The following is a 23663-nucleotide window of genomic DNA, read 5'->3' on the forward strand; positions in this document are numbered from 1 at the left end:
AGAATCTTATATATAGTAAGAAATAAAGAAAACCATTGAATAATGCTAGTAGCTAATTTTACAAAAAATAAAATATGATTTTATGACCCATATGGTTTTGCCAAACCAAAAGTCTGTATGAAAAAAATAATTAAACAGATTTAAGAGTTTACAAAAGATAATATGAGTTGTGGTGTTTCTGTGTGTAACTATGTTTATTGCATCCTAAATAAAACTGATTTAATGTTTGATCTGGATATTAATAAGTTTAAGAATTATTAGGATTTTATTCTTCAAAAAGATTTAAAAAATAATATTTATTTAAAAACTGGTGATGTCAATAAAATATAAATAAGTAGATACTAAAAAACCAGGAGCAACACAATGAAACGTGAACAATACACAAACACATCAACATACACTGGCTCACCATTAAAAGTCAGCGTGGAGATAACACAAACATGCTCATCCCACGATCAGCCATGGACTGGTTCGCCATTAAGGAGCCAACGTGGCTGAAAACCGCACCACTGTTCGAGGACTAGTCTCTAGGGTAGACAGTGCACCTACCAACCGAGTAGTTGCCCGTGAGGTCATTTATGTCATGTAAAGAAATAAAATAAAAAATTTAAAAAAATCTGTGCTGTGACTGGCTATTAAATGTTGTGATGGAATGTCCTATGATTGTCTTGTTCTTAATGCATTCAGTCTTTATGTATAAACCCTGATGGATGCTGCAATAGAAATATTAAATAAGATTAATCAGACACTTCTTCCCCTTTTTTTCAGACGTAAGTAACCTGACTAAATTGAGACCTGCAAAAAGAATTGAACCGAAGAAATCGAGCAACAAACCTAACATCGAAATAACTTATTTAATTTTAGCAATTTAACTCTCAATGTAACCCAGTAACTTAGTTAAACTTAGACATAACTTACAATTGTAACAATAAGATCTATCTTCCTTCAGTCTTTACTTTTTTCTTTTTTTTTATTACTAGACAGCAACTATGTTATTCAAAAATTCCTATTTGTAAAACCCATAAGAACTAATATTTTAGTGAACACCACCGAATACTAAAAGATTGAGTTGATAAATTTATAATTCTATCAACTCAGTCTTTTAGCCATGAAGTTTTTTAGAATTTCTTCACGAACAATCTTTTTATCGTGAAGTTGAACTATAGTTCAACTTCATGACAAGAGGAGGTGGGCCAATTTTTTATTTTGTTAAGGATGGGAGCTGATTGGCAGACTAGTAAAGCAGACAAATTGTCTAATTGTGGACGTGGGCGCCAACGTTCCGCTAACTGCGTCAACATGCTTTCAGATATTAACATTCTTTTCAAGTTCTTTTTTATGTTTTGATTTTTAAGTGACGGGTGCATCAAATTCCCAAGTATGAGTTGGATTGGTATCTCCGCCCAAAAGAGTGGTGAGACCACTTTGAAGGTGTCGCAAGTATGTCCTGAAAACGATGAATGTGCCATATTTAATAATTCATGTATTTTTTCTCTTGTATGTCGTGTACTTATAACACATTCCTGGTATTTAAAAATGTTCTCTTAAAATGTATATTTCTGTGTTAAATGCCTCTCCTTCACTCTGTAATTCAAATTGATTCAAACTAATGTATATAGATTTACAATTTGAGGAGTTGTGCTTTTAACTAACCATACTTAGCCATAACATATACTTAACCATTAGTTGAACTCTTAACAAGGTATCTTGATTGCAATATTAATTTGAAGCAACTTGTTCTTTTCAAGCTTTTGCCTGATTATATACGGAATTGTTCTGTATTAATTTAATATGGCTTATTTTTAATCTAAAAATTCAGTTAGTATTCACATTGCAGTTTGTTCTTCTTCTTCTGATGATTCATATTTGTCCCGGGGAATAGTCTCACAGCATTGTCTGCTTGAAGCTTTTCTGTGAGATATGTTTACCAGGACATGTTGTTTCTGCAATGGTTTATGCCGATTCTCATTTACTTTGAAGAATGTCTCTGAGCTGCTAGAAGGTAACATTTCAGGCATTGATTTTGCAATATATATTAAATATAAGTGTATATTTTTTTAAATTCATAAAAATAATTAAGCTCTTTATTTTCTGGCAGTGAATTCTGACCCACTGCAGAATTTTAAGGTATCATGATTTCTGTTTTTCAATCGAGAAAAATGCTTCTATTTCACAGCTGACTAAGTAGACAATAGTTATAAAGAAGACTTTTGTTTGTTCCTTTTTTCAGGATGTTGCCTTTAGTAGTGGCCATTGACCTTATATGATTGCACCTGCAAGCACCATCATAAAATCAAGCTCGCTACCAATACTCTTTGTCTATTGCTTAAGAACGAAAAGAAATTACATACTTCAAATTATCAGATCCAACTTGATTAATTCTTTTTTTTTCCTTCCCATTTTATACTTTTTACATATGTTGTACTCTTACTTACCACTAAAAAATAAAGAAATAAAAAGAAAAAATAAAGATAATCAAAAGAAAATGTATCTCAATTATTTATCATTTATTGAAGATGCATATCAAGAGAAAGCTGCTATTTTATAGTATATATATCCAAGGTTCTTAATTCATTCTATATACAAGCTATTACTACTATATCACTACAACTATTTCAGTTTAAATGAATCTCAAGTTAGAATTTAATGCTACTATAATTAATTAAAAACTTCTTAAATTTAGAAAATACGTCCAATAGTACGTTAGTAGAAGTCATTTGACTAAATACTGATAAGTATTGAACAGCATCTAGCTCTTTACATTAAGAAAAGCCAGAGTTTCAGGAAACGGAAAGCGTTAGTTAGCATATTTTTAACGCATTAATTTTTATAACTGTAATCCAACATCTTTTTATTTTAAATTAGCTGAATATTCGCCCTTCTAACAGGATTATTAAAATAATAACTCGGTACTGAAGAACGCAACGAAATCGTGGACAAGACTGAACGGCATAAATTGACAAAATTAATTTTAAAAAAGAAACATATCAAAACCCGTATTTGTAGTTCGGCCCATTAAAATAGATTAATTTTACTTTTTGTGCATTTTACTGTCTTGAGTACTTTTTAAGCAAATTGAAATATTTTTGTTTGTAATTATAAATTTCGTTTATCCACGCAAAATATATATTTTAATAAATGTTCATTAGTTTTTAATTTGATAATGGTCGGAGAAATTTTGAATTGCTTGGTAGACAATACTTTTACATCATTTCAAAGAATGCTATTTTTAATATCAAAATAAAGTCCAGTGAAATCGGTCAATTAGTAAAAAGTTAAATTTTTAAAAAAATTCTATCCTACAATTCAATTTTTTCTGTAAATATTCCCTCTAAGTTATATCTTGCACAGAATTCTCTTTAGATAAAAGAATTTTATAACTGAGCTCAAAAATATTTTAAATAACTTTAAAAGTTTTTGAGATATGGTGAAATACATACTCTCGTTGGTGCTATACATACTCTCCGGAAGAACTTTTGGTAAATAGCAGAAAAATGAGTCTGCAGAAAAATGAGAACGATTAAAAGTAAGCTCGGTCACAATTTCATTATTTAGTCATTTTGTACACGAAACTAGCGTTAATGTAACAGCTTAAACTTTTTTAAATGAAGACGTATAAGGTTCCAGGATATGAAAATCATCAGCAGTGAGTACTGGCGATTAGAAATTTTCCTCTTCACGAGCACAACAGCCTCTTACATGACTTATATGACTCAACCTCGAGCTCCGGAACCGTGGTGGCTAAGGCGCCCGCCTCCCAGTGAGGGGAAATTGGTTCGAATTCCACAATTCCAGTGATGGCTGACCGGTGCGAATTCCGCACCCAGCTCGCACCTAACACAGTGTTGACGTATCCTCAACGGTAGACGGATTGTGGGTTAGAGTTCACTTGCCGTCAAAAAAAAAAATTAAACCCCTTTTTATACATGCAACTTGACGCACATTTGACGTAACTATTAAAACTCAACAGTAAATAATCTGTAATCAAAAATCTATTCTATCCTCATTAAAGAGAATATTCAACGATTTGAAAATAAATTTTCTGTAACATGAATTTTTCTCATTTTCAATGTCATTGTTATTTTCAATAAATTTTTACCATTTCAATGTTATTGTTTATCTTAATGCGCTTAGATTCATAAATATATTATTACTTTTCCTTATTTCCAAATAAATAAATAACAATTGAAAACCATATTAAAATTGTATCGATAGCTATTTTTTTAACAGCAAACTCTTGCTGTAGTTTACTAACTTTTCAACACATTTTATTGAAACCACAGCTTACAGATTCATTTATAATATTTTATTCGAAGGAACACATTCAATGTCCAATAAACATAATTTAAAACATTTAAACATCAATTTAAATTTCAATGCAGAATTATCTTACATGTTACGATTACAATTAATAATTAAGTACAAAGGTTAGGAAATTTGCATAGGATGATTAGACTTTTCTTAGCATAACTATTATTTAAATTGATATCCAAATTTTCTTTTTTTTGCAGCAGAACGTGAGAAAATTATATAAATATTGCAGATAAGGTTTTATTAGAGAACTGAACTGAATAATTTAAAATTAATTAAAAGCACCTGCTAACATACTTTTAATATCAAAATGATATAATAAAAACAAATAAAATTTAAATTAGAAAATTTAACATATAAAAATTTAAAAACATATAATAAACATGACAATGAAAGCATAAATTTTTATTGTTACATTTTTAACTATCTAAAAATTCGAAAACACTTTCGTTTAATTTTTATTTTTTATCCACAAATCTCCTCTTAACAAAACGTGCATGCACAAAATTATTCGAATTTCTATTTTAATTCACAATAAACGCGATAACTTTCCGAATTCTTGCAACCAAGAGTGATATTCTACAGCCAATCACAATGTCCAAGGCTTGATGCTGTCGCGGTTATGTTGCCATTCTGTAGAAACTATTGTTAAAAACTATTTACCGATTCCTACAAAAATAGAGACAAATGAACAAGAAGTTGAGTTTTATTCAAAGCAAAAATAAGTAGTTGAAAGCGTTTTCTTATTTATTCTTATCAAATGTTTTCTTTTAAACTTAATTTTTGCACTATTTTCAATCAGCTGTTTTGATTATTGTTACTAAACCAATTGGTATCTATGTTAAATAATAAAACAATAATTCTAACTCCATATTTTTAATATGAGTTTCATCGAGGGAATTGGTGATGAAGTAGTTTTATTCTTCATTATTGTGTTTGTTTTTGCTGTAGCAGCTCTAATAACTCTTGTTGGCTCGGTGCCTTCAACAGGTACAGCAGTACCTAGACGATATGAATATGAACATATAGCATCTGAACAAAGACAGGTGGGAGTTCTAAAATTTTATTTATCTTCTCTGACACTGTCGGTGATTTTTTTTTATTGTTAACAAATTGTAGTTCATATTAAATTCAGATACTTTACTAATCTATTGATTAGCTTATTGAGTTTTTCTCTAGGGATTTGCCTAGTACAGATAATCATGGTCTTAGACCGCGAAATACTGTTTATTCTTTACCAACACAATCATACGACGTTAAATAAGTAATATATGATATAATCAGGTGACCTAAAATATGTAATATCGTTTATGAATGGTGCACTATACATGATTAAAATCTTGTATTATTTACTCCTTACTTTCAACTCAACTGACAGGTATAAAAAAGGTATAACCACATAGATTGATTGCTATATTGAAAAGTATTGAACAAGAAACTGAACTAAAACCCGTGAAAAACTTGTTAAAAAATAGAGAAAAAAAATGCTGAAGGGGACAAATTTCAAGTGTAGCCACTACCAGGAAAATTTCTACACGTGACTTTTTTTAAATTTCCGCAGGTTTAAAATAAGGATGCATCAAATATTTGGCCCTTTTGCAGAATATTCAGTTAATTAAATATTCTGAAAAGTATTATTTGGGAAATTATTTATACTATAATTCAAAGGAAATTTAATAAGGAATAATCAGTACTTTTCCGTTAGCCGGACGCAAATGTCGCCAATTGTGAACCAAACGTAAGCCAAGTCGCCAAGCAAACCGAATGACAAAGCAGTCAATGGAATCAAAAGTCAAAAGCATTCTACTATTGACAAATATTTATTAATGGCTAGTAAAACAAGTTCAACTATAAACAAATATTAATGAATTGTAAACTAAACAATTTGGCAATTTTTGCTGGCGCTCGGCTAACCGAAAAGCACCGAATAATCTAATATTGTATTTTATACTATAAGTTATTAGAAATAGTTTTTACACATATTTGTTAAGTTTTAAAACTTGTTAATATCTTGTTCGGAAAACACATAGAAAAGCAAAATTTGGACAACTGAATCTAGATTACTTTATACTGAACTGTGAGTTTTTTTTTTAATTGTATTCTGGCAAGTAAACTTTTTTTTCCAATCTATATTTTAAAAATTTAGAATTTATTTATATTTTGTTTGTTTTTCTGTTTTAGCTAAAATTGTTTAACTAATGTTAACAGAGCGTTTTTTATTTCCGTTTTTACCTTATCTTTTTATTGGCATTTATATTACGCCATTTTTATTATCTATTTTAAAGGCCCTTTTTAAAGAGCATTTCTAATGAACGTTTTTCTTTTATGGTCACTTTTTTTTAAAATATGGCACTGGGAAAAAGTTAAATTAAGATTTTTAGCGTTTATTTTATATTCTCAAATTACGACTAATTTTTTTCACAATTTTAAAAAAACAGGACCTTTCACAAAATGTTTGGACAGACCCTTGTGTATATACCTAATCTTTGTTTTTTATCGGTGTTTTTATGATAGCGCTGCATTTTAAAAAGTGTTTCTATCCGGCATTATCTTTTGTTAATGTTTTACGGATAATTTTCTTTCTGGAAAATATTATTTTTAGCATTAGAGATTTGTTGTAAAAATTAGGAGTATGTATTGCTATATTTTTTTTCAATAGCTGTTTGCCAGTTTTTTTAATCTTAAATATTTCTTAGTATCGTAATATTTTATTATCTTTATTATCCTAAACATAGCTATTTAAGTTTTTTTTCTTCCTATTATTTTTATTCCCACACCAGCAATACAGCTAATTTCTGATTACTTTTCAGTAATGACTAAACTTTTTTTATTTAAAAAGTAATATTAATATTTTTTTTAAAAAAAAATATGCAGAAATAAATAGTATCAAAAAGAGATTATTTCAGTGCTTGATTAGAAGCTAACGTGTCATAATAACATCATAGTTAAAGTACTGGAAATGTCACAATCATGTGCGAAAGCTCACTATAATTGAAGAAAAAATGCGTATATTAACAATGAAATCAGCAGAAATAAATCTCAACAATAAGAAGTTATTTAAATGCTCAATTTAAAATTCACGTGTCATAATGAAAATCGAAATTTTTAAAACCTCGTGCATCACAAAAACTGCAGAAAAGATTATAAAAAAATAACTTAGAATTGTGATGATATTGGCAAAAAGAAAGCGTGTCAAAAAGTGGTTATTTAAATATGCAATTTGAAACCTGCGTGTCATAATAATATCGAAGTAAAAATGTGGGATTTTTAAAATCACATGAAAAAGCATAGCAATAGCTGCCTTTTGAAAAAAGAGAGAAATAATTATTCAGAATTACAATATAATCCACCCATATAAAGCACATCAAAAAGTGATTTCTAGTTTTTTATTTGAAAATTTTGAATTTCACATTTGAGTAATCACTTTTCGATGCATCTAGTTTTTTATTTGGTCCCGCAGTGTGACTGATCATTAAGATACGGTTCCCAGCAGATCACCGAAGTCAAGCATCACTGGCTACGGTCTGCTGGATCAGTCTGCTTAGGGACCGAGGGTGTGCGGTATTGGTCCTCATTAAACTGTTCTACCGTAAAGTGCTCGACTTCACGTGCAGGTCGTCGGGCTACCGAAGCGGGGGTGCCATCCCCTCTGCAGAGGATCAAAATTGTGATGGCATGTCTTTGGATCATCCTCAGGGGTGTTTCCCAGACCATCGCCAATAGCCCATCGTGCAGCTCTAGTGTGATGTAAATTGACTACAACAACAACAACAATACTTTTTTATTTGAAAAAAATAAATAATTCTTTTCATTCAGAAGCTCCCATGGGCCACTGGTTGTGTACCCCTAACTTACATAAATGGAAAAATTCCTGTGAAACAAGAAAAAAAAAGTTAAATGAATAAAAGCAAAATGTTGCATAAAGTATTTTTTGATCCCCCTCCACTGGATCTGGTAAACACACTTCTGTTTTTTTTTTGTAGTTTCTTTTTTGTTTGTCAACACAGCGATTCTGCTAAACTTTGGGAACTATGGATCTTTAGAATTTCTTGGTTCTTTTTTACAAAAAGTTAAAAAATTATTGTTAAAATTAACTAACAATTAATTGAGTTATATTTAATTAATAAAAATCTCTGCTTCAAAGATATACATAAAAAATAAATGTTTTATGATTACGAAAAAAATACGATTGTTAATATAATAATAATAATTTAACAAATTAAAACCAAATATCTGTATCAAGTTAGCTCAAAAGTATTTTTGTTTTCTCCTTTTGTTATAAACACTAATAAATAGTTGAGCTTAGTTTTTCTATAATTCTTTTGGTATACTATTTTTCTGTTTTATCCCCTCTCTTTCCTAATCTGGGGAATGGACATGTTGAAAAGTTACTCCTCAAATGTATGATTGCAGACTCGTGCGTTGTAATAAAGATATTAGAAATCAGTTGCAATAACTATTGAAAAATTAATCAATAAAATGACCCAACCAACAGTAGATAATCAAATAAGTTATTTGAATTTTGCATGTCTTAATAATAACATATGAAAAATAAGATTTTTTTTTTAAAAGGATGTATTAAAAAAAGATAACACATTTGAAAATTCCTATTGTCCAAAAAAAAGAAGAAAAAAACGAGTCACAGTAAGTCTTTTTCAAAGAATCAATGAATCAACACAAATCCAGTAACTGTTTCAAAAAGTAATTACTGTGAAGAATAACTTAATTTTGGAGTTTTAAGCATTATCTTTAGTCTTTTTCAGGTAAGAAAGTTGATCAGAAAGATGCATCCGATGGAGAGAAAAAAAAAAGCCATAAGGAGATATGACATTAATGTCTCAAGAGTTAAAAACTCAATTTTTTTATTTTTCATGTCAGAGAGAAAAGAAGCCCATAGAAGCCCAAATCTCTGCTAGTTATGAGAAATATTTGCTGATCTCTAAAAGGCGCTGTGTAATTCATGAGGTGTTAATGTGTTAGAATTTATAACATGGATTCTAAAGCGGTAGGATATCCAGCTCGCGCTTAAAAAACGGAAGCAGATCTTTTTCACCCTCCCAAACAAACTTTGTACCTAGCTACAGAGCTCCGCCTGACGGCCAGAGTAAAAGCTCTGGCAAAAACAAGTTCTGGGTGAGGGGGAAGAAAAGTCTCCGTCCCTCTCCTCATCAGGGGATGATTACTAATTTTAAGTACTGTAAAAACGTTTAAAGAAATAGTCCGTTTCATTTAAATAATAATTAAAGAATCTGTTGATTTTCTTTTTTACGTAATTGATTTGATTGATTTTTCAGTGATTTCAAAGAATTTACATAAGATTAAGCAGGCCAATATATTTTTTTGAGATACATTTTTTGATGATTATTTTATTGAAATTTTTTGAAACGAACCTATAAAATCATGTGCCAATTTCATTTTTATTATTTCAGACTAGTCAAAATTATTATTAAATATTGCTTGGATTTTAGCTTTGAGACTTTGTTTTATAGTGATGTTATAGAATTTTCTCAGGGCATACATCATGCAAAAGCAAACATTTATTAATTTAGTTTTTTGGTAAAAGAGAAGTTATCTTTCAGACATTATTTCCTTTTTTTTTTTACATTTTTCTAAAACAAATTCACAAAGTTAAATGCTATTTTAGTAGTTCTAAAATTAATTAAACGTAAAATAAAAATTAATTATAAATTCAATTGGATAGCTATTGATTTTAATTAATTGAATGTTAAACTTTGAAGGAACTGTATTAAAATTGTTTTTCCCTTAATACTTTTTAAATAAAAATTATGCTTTTATTGCCCTTTGATGCAATTTTTTTAGGAAACTCTGCCTCTGTTCAAATAGTTAATTTTAGAAACTTTAACAACTTTTAATAAACTACTTTGTCAAAAAAATAATAATAAATTTCTGTATAATAAAAAGGCAAGCATAAAAAGTTTAGGAAAACATGACTGAAACAATTAAATACCTTTAACAATAATTAAAAAAAAAAAAAGAAATATCAATCTTTAAATTTGGACTAATATGCTGGATAACTACATATTAATAGATAAAAAAAGTCATACCGTGGCAATTATCATCGGAAGAACACTCTTGCTTCTGCTTCATTAACTCTTGGCCAAATATGACTGACCCCAAAGAGCTGCATAGTTTCACTAAACATCAGCTTCAATGGAGTCAATTATTTAGCAATACATTTTTTGATGATTCAAAGGATGATACTTCACACATTATTCATGAGGAAAAAAAGCTCTAGGATCCAAAACATTTAGAGTAATTTCAAATAATTCACCACACTATAATTTCTTCATCTTTAGAGATCACTAGCTATAAAAATAATTAATACTTCAAACATGAAATCTATGAATGGAATGGCAAAAAATAGAAAATATTTAAATTTCAGGGCAATGTCAGAAAAATCTAAAGAAGCAAAGAAAACTGCAGGTTAATATATCCTATTACAATTTATTCTTCACGTTTAGGAAGCACTAGCTATAAAAATAAACAACTATATTGATTTAATTTCTGAAATATATCTTTAAAGAATTAATTAATAAGTCAAACATGACATGTAAGAAAATGAAGAAAAAAAAGTTCCTGGCAAAAGCCAGAAAAGAAATCATCTGTAAAGACCACCAGCTGGAAACGGAAATTGATTAATACTTCAAGCATAAAATTTATAAAAGCCAAAAAATAATAATAATAAATAAATTACTTATGCCAGAAGAAAATTTATACACCATATTACAATCTCTACTTCATCTTAAGAGTAGGTATAAATTAAAACCAGTAAATGTGTTAAACAAGAAATTTATGAAGGGCAAAATAAACATGAAATGTAAAATGTCCAAGCAAATGCCAGAAAATTTTTTTTTAACAGATTACATTACAATTTCTTTTTCATGTTTAGAGACCATTAGCCATAAATTAAAATTAATAAACACACAAAAATATGAAATAACACATTCTTTCTGTTATCACAGAAGAAGAATACATGAATTGTATTAAATTTGGGAAATACTGGAGAGCAGCAGGTTAATAAATCCAATAAATAAATTACATAAATCAATGAAATGGATTACAGGGTGCAGAAAAAAACCTGGCAACTATTTTCAATTTTGGGATCAAGGATAAATCAATTAACAAAATATAAGTACCTCGAAAAAACACATTTTGACAAGAAACATTCATATTATATCTTAACGATTGACATATCATTACATGGCCCAAAATTAAACTAACATGAAGCTTACCCCGCCAGGTAATGTAACTTGATAATGGGCCTTTCGATAGGTACATTAAAAGAAATTAACATTAATATGTGATTAAAAAATTATTTAATTTCTAAATACTGGCAAAGAAGTCATACAATGGCAAACAAATACTTTGTCATTCAAACAAGTAAAATTATATCTGATATGAGTTGATAATAATATTACTTTGATGAAAGAATGATAATATGAAGTAAATATTGTTACACACAGATATTTCATTAAAATATATAGAACATTAACTATATCTTTAATTTCTAAAAATCGTAATAATCTCTTCTACAACAACAGAAACTCTAATGTAGTATTCTTGAATGGATAACATTATCACATATTAATGAACAATTATTCGTTTAACATACACTTTATTAGCACGCAACAGAACTATATCTGATTCCTCATCGTAAATTAGAATCTTCATTTCATAAATAATACAGAATTAATTAAAATAAATGTCATTTACTTAAGTAATACAAAAAAACTTGCTTAAAAAAATTATGATCAAATTATTCTAAATAGTGATATCACACTTTAATTTTGTATCAAAACTTATGTGAACACTTTCTTAAAATATTAAACAGACTCATCTGAATTACTGCATTTAATTATAAAGCAGATAAGTACAAAAATTTCAAAATAGAAATTATCAAAAACAATCTTCATCCTCAACGATATAATATTTTTTTCTGCTTAGAAAATAAAAACAATCAAACATTCAAAGGGCAATAAATTCTACAACAATAATTGAGTTGATTAAATATAGTGACCTCCCTCAATAAAATATAAATTATGTAAACATTCAACACAATAAATTCTTAGATAATCTCATGTAACTTTTTGGTGTATAAACAATATACATGAAGTGTGTTGATATTTACAAAATATTTTTTAATAAAATAGATGAAATAATAAGAGATAGAGTTAACAGTATTCTATATTACAATTAGCAACTATAACAATAAATTTTACCATAACATAAGGAAAATCCAAAACCTTAGATCCTTTACCATAATTAATAAATAAATGATATCACAATATGTTTGTCTGATTCAGTTCATTTATTATTAAGTGAAAGCCATACAAATCCATATAAATGAATGTTCCTTATAATTCAAATTAATGTGTAAAATTATTCTATTTTTAACAATGTGTTTCATAACTTTCAATCTGTTAACTACATGTTCTAATAAAAATCTGCAAGTATTTAGAATTACTTTTTATAATCTCTAATTGTTTAGAAATCACCAACTGATAAACAAATTAAATAGATAAGAAGGAAAGAATACACTTTTGGATCAAATTGGAAGATTTAAAACAAAATTTATTTACATTGATGTTTAAAAAACCATTCTAGAAGAGAATATCCTTACGATGTTATTGAAAGCATAAAATAAGTAAAAGTTTAATAGCATAAAAGTCAAACAAACGAAATCATAATTAAAAACTTACATTTAGGGACTTAAACAAGCTGATACTAGGATGCTGCTAAAAAACAATATTAATATAAGCGATTAAACAATAAATTTATAATTAACACGTGCAGTAATAACATGCACGTGTATTAACAACAAGTGAAAAATTCCAACACCTGGGGATTGAGATGCCACCTATCGGCAGTTTTGCATCCGCTATCCATAAAATTCTGACGAATCACATTGTGGGGGGAATTTTACATTAAGCTGGGTCTCCATAAGATACTCTAGACTCCATGATTTATAATAATGACTTCTTTCATTAATTTCATTTATAAGCTAACTAAATTTTAGTTCAAATCATTCTGTCTTTATTTTAAATTTAATATTAAAACATATATATATTTTTTTACATTCATCTCCTTTTTTTAATTCTATTTTAGATTATGTTTAACTGATAGGGCGAAAACATCAAAAATAAATAGTTTTGTTTTCTTTTCTGCCATAGACTTCTGAACTGTTAGTTACTCCAAATTCAGACTCTTTAGGACACCGGCATAATGGACCTCCAGCTAGTACTCTTGACATAAATGTTTTTATTATCGAGGAAATTCCATCATTTTGTAATTTATATTAATTGCATAATCCATATTAATTAGTTTTAAATTAAAACAATTTTTTTTTTACATTCATCTCCTTTTTTAATTTCATTTAAAATTAAGTTTAATAAGGCAAAAACATCAAAAATAAATAGTTTTGTTTTCTTTTCTGCCATAGACTTCTGAACTGTTAGTTACTCCAAATTCAGACTCTTCAAGACACCGGCGCCGCAGACCTCCAGCTAGTACTCTTCAAACAAATAGTTTTATTATAGAAGAAGCTTCTGAGGAAATTAATGGTAGTGATAATGTAAATGTAGAAACAACTGTAGAGGAAACGAGAACAGAAGCAGATGGAAGTTCTGTAGGAGACACAAGTGAAGATTTAAGAACTGACGCAGATGGGAGTGCTGCCGTTCCTCCACCAGAAGAAGCTACTCCAGAACCTCCATTAGATATTCCTGAAGTGCCAGAAGAAGCACCTGGTATTGGAGACATCAATGTACGTCTAAAATACTTAAATGATACCGAGAGGATAGTTACTACAAATCCCTGCACAAAAATTGGGGATTTCAAAAAGTAAGATTTGCTTCTGCATAATTTCAGTTTAATTACTTACAATGCAGGGTTGCCACTCTGCAGGGAAAAAAACAAGGAATTTAAAAAATCATCTAAAACGTCAGGGAATTGTGAATTTTTCCTTACAACCTGGGAAAAAGCTGGAAATTTTGTTATTTTTTTGGTCATTTTTTATTTTATAACCGTCGTCGAACAGCCAACCCAATTTTTTGGGTATACGACTATTAATGTTCAACTCCCTAGCCTTGTAATTTTGAACCCAAACCAGAAGACAGGGGAACTCCTCGATCAAGTATTGGGAGTAATTTGCATGGTATCCGCATGCCGGTAAAGTCATGAATTTCAGTATTGAACAAAATTTGTCATAAAATGTCATGATTTTTACTATTTTTGTAAAAAAAAATCATGGAAAGTCATGGATTTAGGTCACCAAAAAATCTAATTTTTAAAATGGAATCCCTCTCCCCCCTCAATTTCATCCTGTTCCAAATATCTGAATTCCTAACAAAATCACTTCTCACAGTCATATTTTATTAGAATATAAAATGTCTTTATCATGTTCATTAAAAATTATGGTGTTCTTTCAAAAAATGAAAAACAAAACATTTCTAAAACGAATTATCTTTTAAACTTCTGCGATTTAAGAACTTTTATTATTACTATTTTTTTTTATCAATTTAAATTTCTAGCCAAAGCAAGCCAATCATCATTGGTGAATTTTTTTTATTTCGAAATGAGAACAGACAAATAAGGAGTATTTCTTTCCTTCCTGATGAACAAGAAAGAATATAGTTCTGCAGAAAAAACAACTAAAAAAAAACTTTGCTTTTTTTTCCCACCTATTTTATTGCTTAACTCTTTCTTTACTCTGTTTTTTAAATTTAAAATCTATAAATATGAAGATGCAGAGTATAACAGTTTTGGTTATAATTATCATTTCAATGGATGTAAGTCATGAAAAATTCTTGGAATTAGTCATGAAAAGTCATGAATTTGAAAATCTAAAATGTAGCAGATACCCTGAATTTGCCTTCATGGAGGGCTTTTTGACAGAACTGACCTGCATTTGCGTTACATGGAGAGGAAAACCTCCCACGGTTAGCCTGACAGCAAGGAGACTCTAACCCATAATCAGGCTACCACTGAGGATATTTCATGTCAGCACTGTGGTTCGGTGCAAGCCGGATTCAGAATTCATATCGACCAGCCATCGCTGGGATTTGAACCCGGTTCACCTCATTGGAAAATGAATGCTCTATCCCCTGAGCCATCATGCCTCTATTTTCGTCTTTTAAAAAATGCAGACCTCTTAAAGCATAATCTATAGGATATTTAAAGATGATAGTTTAGCTATATTATATTATTTAATTTATAATAGCATTATTTGTTTTATGTTGAGCTGTTTCTTATTTCCCTAAGTTTTATCAGCAACTATAACTAGCATATTTATCCTAATATAGTGCACAAGAGCGCAGTGAATGTGTATTTCATCTTAATATATGGAGTATAATATATGCAGGGAAAACACATGGAATTTTTTCTACTGATATCAGTGGCAGCCCTGCAATGTTTTTTCTGCTAATCTCTCAGATTGAAAGAAAGGTTGCATTTGTGCATAATTAGCTACAATAGCAATAATTAACGCTCTACCGATAATGAAACCACTGTAGTCACTACACTACTTTTTTTTCATGGTTTGTAGTGTAATGCAAAACTTCTTGAAAAGTAGTAATACTTTTTGAGTAAGTGTAAGTTGTAAAGTGAGTACACAATACAAAAAAAAAAAATAAATAAATAAATAAATAAAATGCACTAGTCATAACCATTCTGTGCATATACTTTTATAGTTTAGTAAAGGAAGATAGTGTTAGGACTAAAAAGTTGAAGGTTGAAAGAAAGATTGTAAAAAAATTGACTGATTTATTATTATTCTGAACCATTTATTAGAATTTTTTATTTAAATATTCACCTTTTTTTAATTTTGAACATGAATGTTGATTAAATCCAATAGCAAAATTTATGTTCTAAAAGTAGTTTAGAAATGCAATTCACCACATTTCAATAATTTGCCCATGTTTTAACTGTCAACGTTTTATCTTTTTTGGGAGTTCAATTTTGTGCATACAAGATTTATTGAATGACATTCATCATCCTAGCATTTTTACATGTTGTTGGTATTTTTAACAATATATAAATGTTTTAATGCATCTACAATTTTATTCCTATCACCTTCTTTTCATTTTACACATTGTATTTCATATTGTATTCACACCTTTTTATCTGTCTTTATGTATACCTTTTATCTGACTTGATATACTTACTTCTACCATTTTATGAATAATAATTGTACAATGTAAGTGTTGTTTGCACTTTGACCTTGGCTTTTAAACTGTTATCCTGTATTGTTTGGCACAGCATGCCCTGGTCTGGACTTTGTGCCATTAAACCCTACATTCAATCAATCAATCAATAGTTTAGAAATGACTGCATGCATTTTAAAAATGGTTTATAAGCACTTCATTTTTAAAAAAAATTAGTTAAAGTTAACTACATAAGGAAAGTAGTTTTTTTTTTACTCTTTAATAATCCTGCTTATTTAATAAAATAAAATGTTCACTAAAAATTTGTCTTATTACAACTCTGATCAACAAAAAAAGTAGGACAGAGTCAGCTTAAGTATGTAATGTTGAAAAATATGACAAAAAAAAACAATATATAATTCCAATTCTTGCGTTGACGTTTTGTTTTATTCTCCTAATGTAATTTGAGACTGAATTATGAACATTCCTAGTTTATTTCAGGCTTCCTTTATTTAAATTTAATCATGTCAATGGTAAACAATAACAATGATTTTTAAGAAATAAAAAATCATTGTCAGGTGGTGCAAAAAAAATACAGCCTTTTTGAAATGCCATTTTAGAAAATCTTATTACTTTTTTAGATTTTTTTTAATTAATGAGATAAAAGTGAAAGATTTTCGATTACCAAATTTTGAAATCTCACGAGGTTGTGAATTTATATTCTTTTGAGAAGGAATTTCTAGACAACTGAGGTTGCCTTTGAAAGTTCAAATTAAAATATCATTTTTTTTTAATGAAGCTTATTTCATATTTTTATTCATTTGTTTTTAATATTACTTAAAATTTTGAAAATACCTTATGAAAACCTTTCCATAAGGTAATCGTATGGTTTGGAAAAAAACTAATGAAGCATTTCATATTATTTTAAAGTAAGAAAAATTATGGTAAAATAGTTCCTTTTTTTTTCAAATTGACATTAAAGCATTGATTAATGATATTTTTGAAGAATGATTTCTTGAGAAAAGTAAGCTTAAAGATACTTTTTTTAATAATATTTAACTTCATTCAGCAAGTTAAGAAAAAGTATGAAATAGGTACCTCTCAGAAAAACCTAGACAGACCCCTGAAGTATTCTTTAAATTCTTTATTTCATCTAGTTTTTAAATTTTAATCATGCATTTGTTTCAAAATGCTTGCTATGCATTCAAAGCTATGTATTATAAAGAAAAATTATTTTAGTTAATTATTTAGGTTAGAGCTTCTAAAATATTGTTATAATATAGTTTTAGTATTAATTTAATTTTGATTAAACATTTATAGAGTTTTTTTAATCATAAATTAAAGTTCTTGCAGTGTATTTGAATAAAATAAAAAAAAATCTGATTTTTTTAATTTTTTTAAAAAAAGTAAAAAAAATCACGACCCCTGGAACAAAGTAATAAAAATGAAGGAAGGAAGTGTTGTACAAGAAAATACAGAAAAGGAAAGAACCAAGCAAAAATTCAACTCATTGTTTTATTAAGTTAATACGAAAACTCTCATCATTGAATAAGATTCATTGATTCAAATCAACTAATTTAAAAATGAAAAAAATCATTGATGTAAATCAAATGATTATTTTAATCATTTACGAAGTAAATTAAATAAAATTAGTACAAATAAGTTAATGTACAAAGTAAATTAGTACATTTGAAACTTTTTAATGCCTATAGTTTTAAATTTTTTTATAAATATATTATTGCATTAGAAAGTTTTAATTAGCGTAATTACTTAGTATCTCGTACCTATAAATTACATTACATTATTTGTAACTCTGCCAATCTCTAGTTTTAAAACAATACTACTTATTCTCAAATGTTATTAAGCTAACTAATTAGAATTTTTTTTTTGTTCTCTTGTTTTTCAGTACTTAATTATATCTTTTTATCCATTAAGAAGAACTTAATGGATAAATCATCACTTTTTGGATAAAATGATAAATTATCACTTGGATATTATCAAATGGATAAAATATCACTTTTTATCCATTTAGATGTTCATCCCATCTTACTGATCTATGCATATTCTATTAAACAATTTTTAATGCTTCAATATTGTTGGAATGTATTGTTAAGATTTATTTTTAACAATACTTCAATTATAATTACATTAATAAAATTTAACAAACCAACTTTAGTTTTTAAAGTGAAGAAGTAAATTTTTTTAAGGAAAATATAAGAAATTCACGATAATCCAATCATTGAAGATGTTCTTTTGCAGGGAATTAATTTTATAAATAAAAATTCTGCCATTGAGAATGAAGAAAAACATTATTACCTAAAGCTTTTTAATATAAATGGTATCTTAAAACTTAATCATAAAAAAATAGTATGTTATTTTTTTATTCTGGTAGCAAAATAATTTTTGAATTTAGATGTTTGATTTTGAAAAAGATTGAGTACAACAATTGCTTACAAAAAGATAAATTTTTTTAAAAAAAATTGTTTTTTTATTTAATTTATAAATCATAGTGTGATGTTATATATTGTGTGATTGATTGAAATCTATTTTTTTAGGAATCATTTCAGAGACACTATTAGAGAAAACAAAATTGTGAGATTGATTTTCGCTGGTCGCTTGCTTCAGGACACCATGACTATCGAAAATTGTCGCATTCTCAACAACTCTGTGGTGCACGTCCAAGTTCTTCCAGCACAAACGGTCCAAAGCAACCAAACCACTAGTCAAAGCGCAGATTTGGATGTGGGGCGCCTGCTCGTGCCAGCTGTTACCGTTATTTTAGGCATGTGCTGGGTGCTATATTCTAAATATCCAGAATTTTTCTCCACATTATCTTTAGGAGTGCTCGGAACATTCTCGTGCCTCTTTTTTGCGTATGTTGTTCAAACTCATCGTTAATTCTAAATGGTAATTTTATTCAAAGGAAAAAAGCAGTGTAATTATATTAGGTTTTCAACAGCGTACTTACTGATTTAATCACATAAAAATTGCAGAAAAAGGGTTGCCACAGGGAAAACCTGGAAAATACAGGGAATTTAAGAATCACCTGAAATAACAGGAAAAATGCGGGGAATTTGGATTTTTTCTTTACAAACTGCCAAGGCTGATTGTGGTCCGGAAAATTCCGGATCACGGTTAGCGAAAAGCTAACTGTGATTCGGAGATCAAAGGTCCAGACGTTTCAAAAAATCACTGATCACAAAAGTTTCCGGAAATCAAATTTTGAAAGGTGGAACTTAAAAACACACTTTATTTTATTTGTTTGTAAGGGAGTGGCAGATACTTTATACTCAAGATTAATATTAATTTTTTATCTGTAAATAGTTATTATAATCATGAACCCAAGAAAGAAAGGCATTTGTAAATTTCAATTACTTCTCCAGGTTATCATAGGTATGTGTAAATGGTATAAGTATGTGTAAAATTTTAAATATATTTTAAGTAAGCTAAGAAAGATTGAGAAAAAGGAAAAAAACCTTGTTTAAATTTTTTTCCATCTAAACTTTTTTTTTTACTCATGAAATTTTCCGGAAATTTGACTTGGGCTCACAATCACCCCTGAACTGGGAAAATAAAGGAAATTTTGAATCTATGGGATATTTAAGGATGATATTCCAACAATACTATACTATTTCATTTACTATAGTATTATTTAAGTATGTTCAGCTGTTCCTTTTTTCCTCTTAAGTTTTTCCCTCAATTAAAATTAGTATAGTTAGCCCAATATAGCTGACACAAGAATGCTGTAATTGTTGTGTTTCTTCTTAATATATTGTACATAATATTTATAGGGAAAACACAGGGAATTTTTTTTCCAGAATTGAGTGGCAACCTTGAGAAAGAAAGGATGAGTAAAGAATGAAACAAACAGCATGCTTATTATGAAAGCTGTAAAATTTTTGTACAGGAAGTTTGCAAATCAGTTACATAGTTCATCAAAACTGTACAGAGTTTGTGAAAATAAGAGCTGTAATATAACCTTCTGCTGCTACGGGAGAGGGACGTATGAATGTAACCTAACCTGTGATGTTCCAGTAACATATAGTGTTCAATAGAATTCTAGGTTAGGGGTGCACAACCTTTTTGAGGAAAGAGCCACATACACAGCAGATTGACCAATGAAGGGCCACATACCAAAGTATTTAGACTGTAATTGTAGGCAGCAGTTATATAAACATCATTGTTCCAAGCACTAAATTCTTTTTATCAGTTAACATTGCAATATGTTTGCATAAAATTAAGCCATCAAACTATGATCATTTGAAAAACGCTAACCATTGGGAAAAAAAAGCGACTGAAGAACTGCATTTATTGAGATTGGGTACATCAAAACTTAAGTGTAAAATCACAAATTTCTGAATTTTTTTTTTTTAAAAAAGGATTTTTTTTCTCATTTTGTTCAGTCTGCTACCTCATGCCGCATATCCAGGGTTGGCGGGTCGCATGTGACCCGCAGGCCAAAAGTTGTGCACCCCTGTACTGGGTATCTCCTTTCATGTTTCAACTTTAGAACTTATCATTGTAGTCATCAATGAATATCTTTTCATCAACGGCTAACTAACTAAATTCCAAATAATAGTGAATTAACTAAATTCCAAATAACAGCTAATTGAGTAAATTCTGAAATTTCTGTGTAAAATTTTTGCAGGTTTCACAATAACTATACAGTTTGTTTCTTTTCTCTAACATTCTTTGTTTACAAAATTTTTGATTTAGATATTGGGCAGCCTGACCCTATATTTAATAGTACTAAGAGGAAACTGAATAAATCCTTCTATATTTATACTGCACTGCACTATATATATCATTGTTATATTTCTGAAAATATTTAAATACTTGTGTATTTTCAATTGTTGATTTTATCTTATTTATATATTTAGTATGTTTTCAGTTCCAAAAATGATTTGCTTTTCTCAGAAATGGTGTCTATCTTAGTTTAACTTGTATTAAAAAGTCACTCGACTGAAAAAGCTACCATGAATACTTTATTTAAAACTATTACATTGTCAAGATAATTTTATGTATGGAAGTGATAAATATCTATTGACATTTTTTTTTCATAGTATACTTAAAGAATGGTCTAATGTGACATTTCTTTTTGAAAATTTACTTTTGTGTAATTATTAGAAGGAAAAAAAATATCTTATGTAAACATGTGGTTAAATTCATCAAGATATTTACTTTTATGGTGAATGTTTATAAATCTTTTTTTTTATGTATTTGCCTATCTTTGAGTATTTGGTTTCAATTTATGGGTTTAAAACAAAATTAAGTTTAGGGGGATTCTGTTTAAGTTTTTTTTGTTGATTAGATAAGAGCATTTATCATACTATAGGACCCGTGTATAGCAAAGGTAATGGGAAACAGAAAAAGGATTGCTAAATCAGGTTGTTTGTTACATTTGAATTGAAGGTTAGTAAGTACAAAAAAAATTAAAAATATGAAACATCTTACATAAATTGTTACAGTTTACTTATTTTAACTACATATTGCAGCATTTTTTCAAAGATAATTTTATAATTTAAACTTATTGTTTTGCGCATACAACCTTTCTTTTTGACATTTTTAACAGCTGAATGAAAAGCAAGCTTCTAAGAAATGGTAACAGGGTTCGTAGCATTTTTAAAAATTGCTTAAAGATGCTTATTTTTTATTTACGCTTTTATTCGAGGTTTGTAAAAAGTGCTTAATTTTCTATCTTTTAAAAATAGATTTTTTCTTTATTGTGTCGATTGTCATTCTAAATTGCAAAAAATGCATGATTTTCTTAATTTTCTCTGCAATATTTCTCAGAAACTAGTTATTTTATCATGATTATGTAAAGTTTTTGAAAATGTTTTTGAATTTTATTGATTTAATGTTTATAAATTAAGAACTTTAAATGTTAGAAAAAAAGAATTTTTATTACTGCATAGATCCTAATTATGATTTTTTTTTTTTTTGAAGGTGATTCAAAGTATTTTTTGGGTGCTTAAAAGCTACTTATTTTTTTTGTTTAAAAATCTGACTATGCACCCTGTTTTAAGACTCAGGAATGAGCTTTTCTTAAATGTGATTTTAAGACCGAAAATGCTTTGCGACCACTGAGGAACTTCTCTGATGATATTCAAAAACCCTTAATAGTCATTCTTTCTCTTCTAGAAGTGAGACACTGGCATAATGTCTATTCTCTTTGGCATTCCCCCCCCCCTTCTTTGAAGGTTGTTGTCTATAATTAATAATAAAAATTATTCAACTATTTCTAAATGACACTGAAAATATTTCTCAATAATTATGTACCAAAACACCTTTAACATGATACATAGCATTTTTGAAAAGTGCTTATTTTAGTTTTTTAAATTCCCTTGAAGGTGCTTTTTTTGTTAGATGTTTTTAGAAAGTGATTAATTTTCCTTTCTCAAAACTGAGATTTTTCTTTACCATGTCGATTTACATCATGTATTATGCAAAAGCGTGCTTTTCACATTGTTCTATTCAACATTTTCACAATTCATTCAACCACAATCCATTTCGGCGTACTGTCGGTCCATATCGTATGAAAGCGCCAATTATTTTACATGTTTGATGAAATACTTGCGAGTCTGCATGTGCTTCTACTGAACTCACAAGGGAAACTAGGGAAGTGTGACTCGCCAATTTTGAAATAAACTAGTGAGATGTATGCCTTATGAGGAATAATTTTAGGGGGCAACATTCGTTTCGACCCATAGAAGGTCCTGTGAGAGATAAAAAATAATTCAATATATAGAAAAATCGGTATTTTATTACTTCAATGCAGACTATTAGTTATTGTAATTGTCTCATAGTCCAATTAATTTTGTGGTACTTTCACGTACTATATAATGCATATTAATTGTCAAAATTGATTTAAAAAATTTTATATATCTGTAGTTTTTCAGAAAACCCTGTTAGGTTAATTTAAAAAAAAAAAAAATTTACATCAAATTTTTTTAATTTTTTTCTCCAAAACACTTTCTAAATTAATTGGAGTATGTAATTGCAAATCAATTAATAATTAATTAATTTATTAATTAGCAAATTAATTAATTATCCAAATAATTACAAATTAATTGGATTATGAGACAATTACAATAACTAATAGTCTGCACTGAAGTAATAAAATACCGATTTTTCTACATATTGAATTATTTTTTATCTCTCACAGGACCTTCTATGGGCCAAAACGAATGT

At 28.5% G+C, this 23663-nt stretch overlaps 1 protein-coding gene across 1 annotated transcript; it reads left to right on the forward strand.

Moving 5' to 3' along the window:
• Positions 1–5037: 5037 nt before the first annotated feature.
• On the forward strand, positions 5038–21691 carry LOC139425936 (uncharacterized). Its single transcript, XM_087161773.1, has 3 exons — positions 5038–5357; positions 13772–14172; positions 19028–21691. The coding sequence occupies exons 1-3, from the start codon at positions 5193–5195 to the stop codon at positions 19368–19370; spliced, it is 909 nt and encodes a 302-aa protein (XP_087017899.1). The 5' UTR covers positions 5038–5192; the 3' UTR covers positions 19371–21691.
• Positions 21692–23663: the final 1972 nt, after the last annotated feature.

The sequence above is a fragment of the Parasteatoda tepidariorum genome, chromosome 4, assembly GCF_982258835.1.
Source record: "Parasteatoda tepidariorum strain Cologne lab strain chromosome 4, Ptep-v5.0, whole genome shotgun sequence".
Lineage (NCBI taxonomy): Eukaryota > Metazoa > Arthropoda > Arachnida > Araneae > Theridiidae > Parasteatoda > Parasteatoda tepidariorum.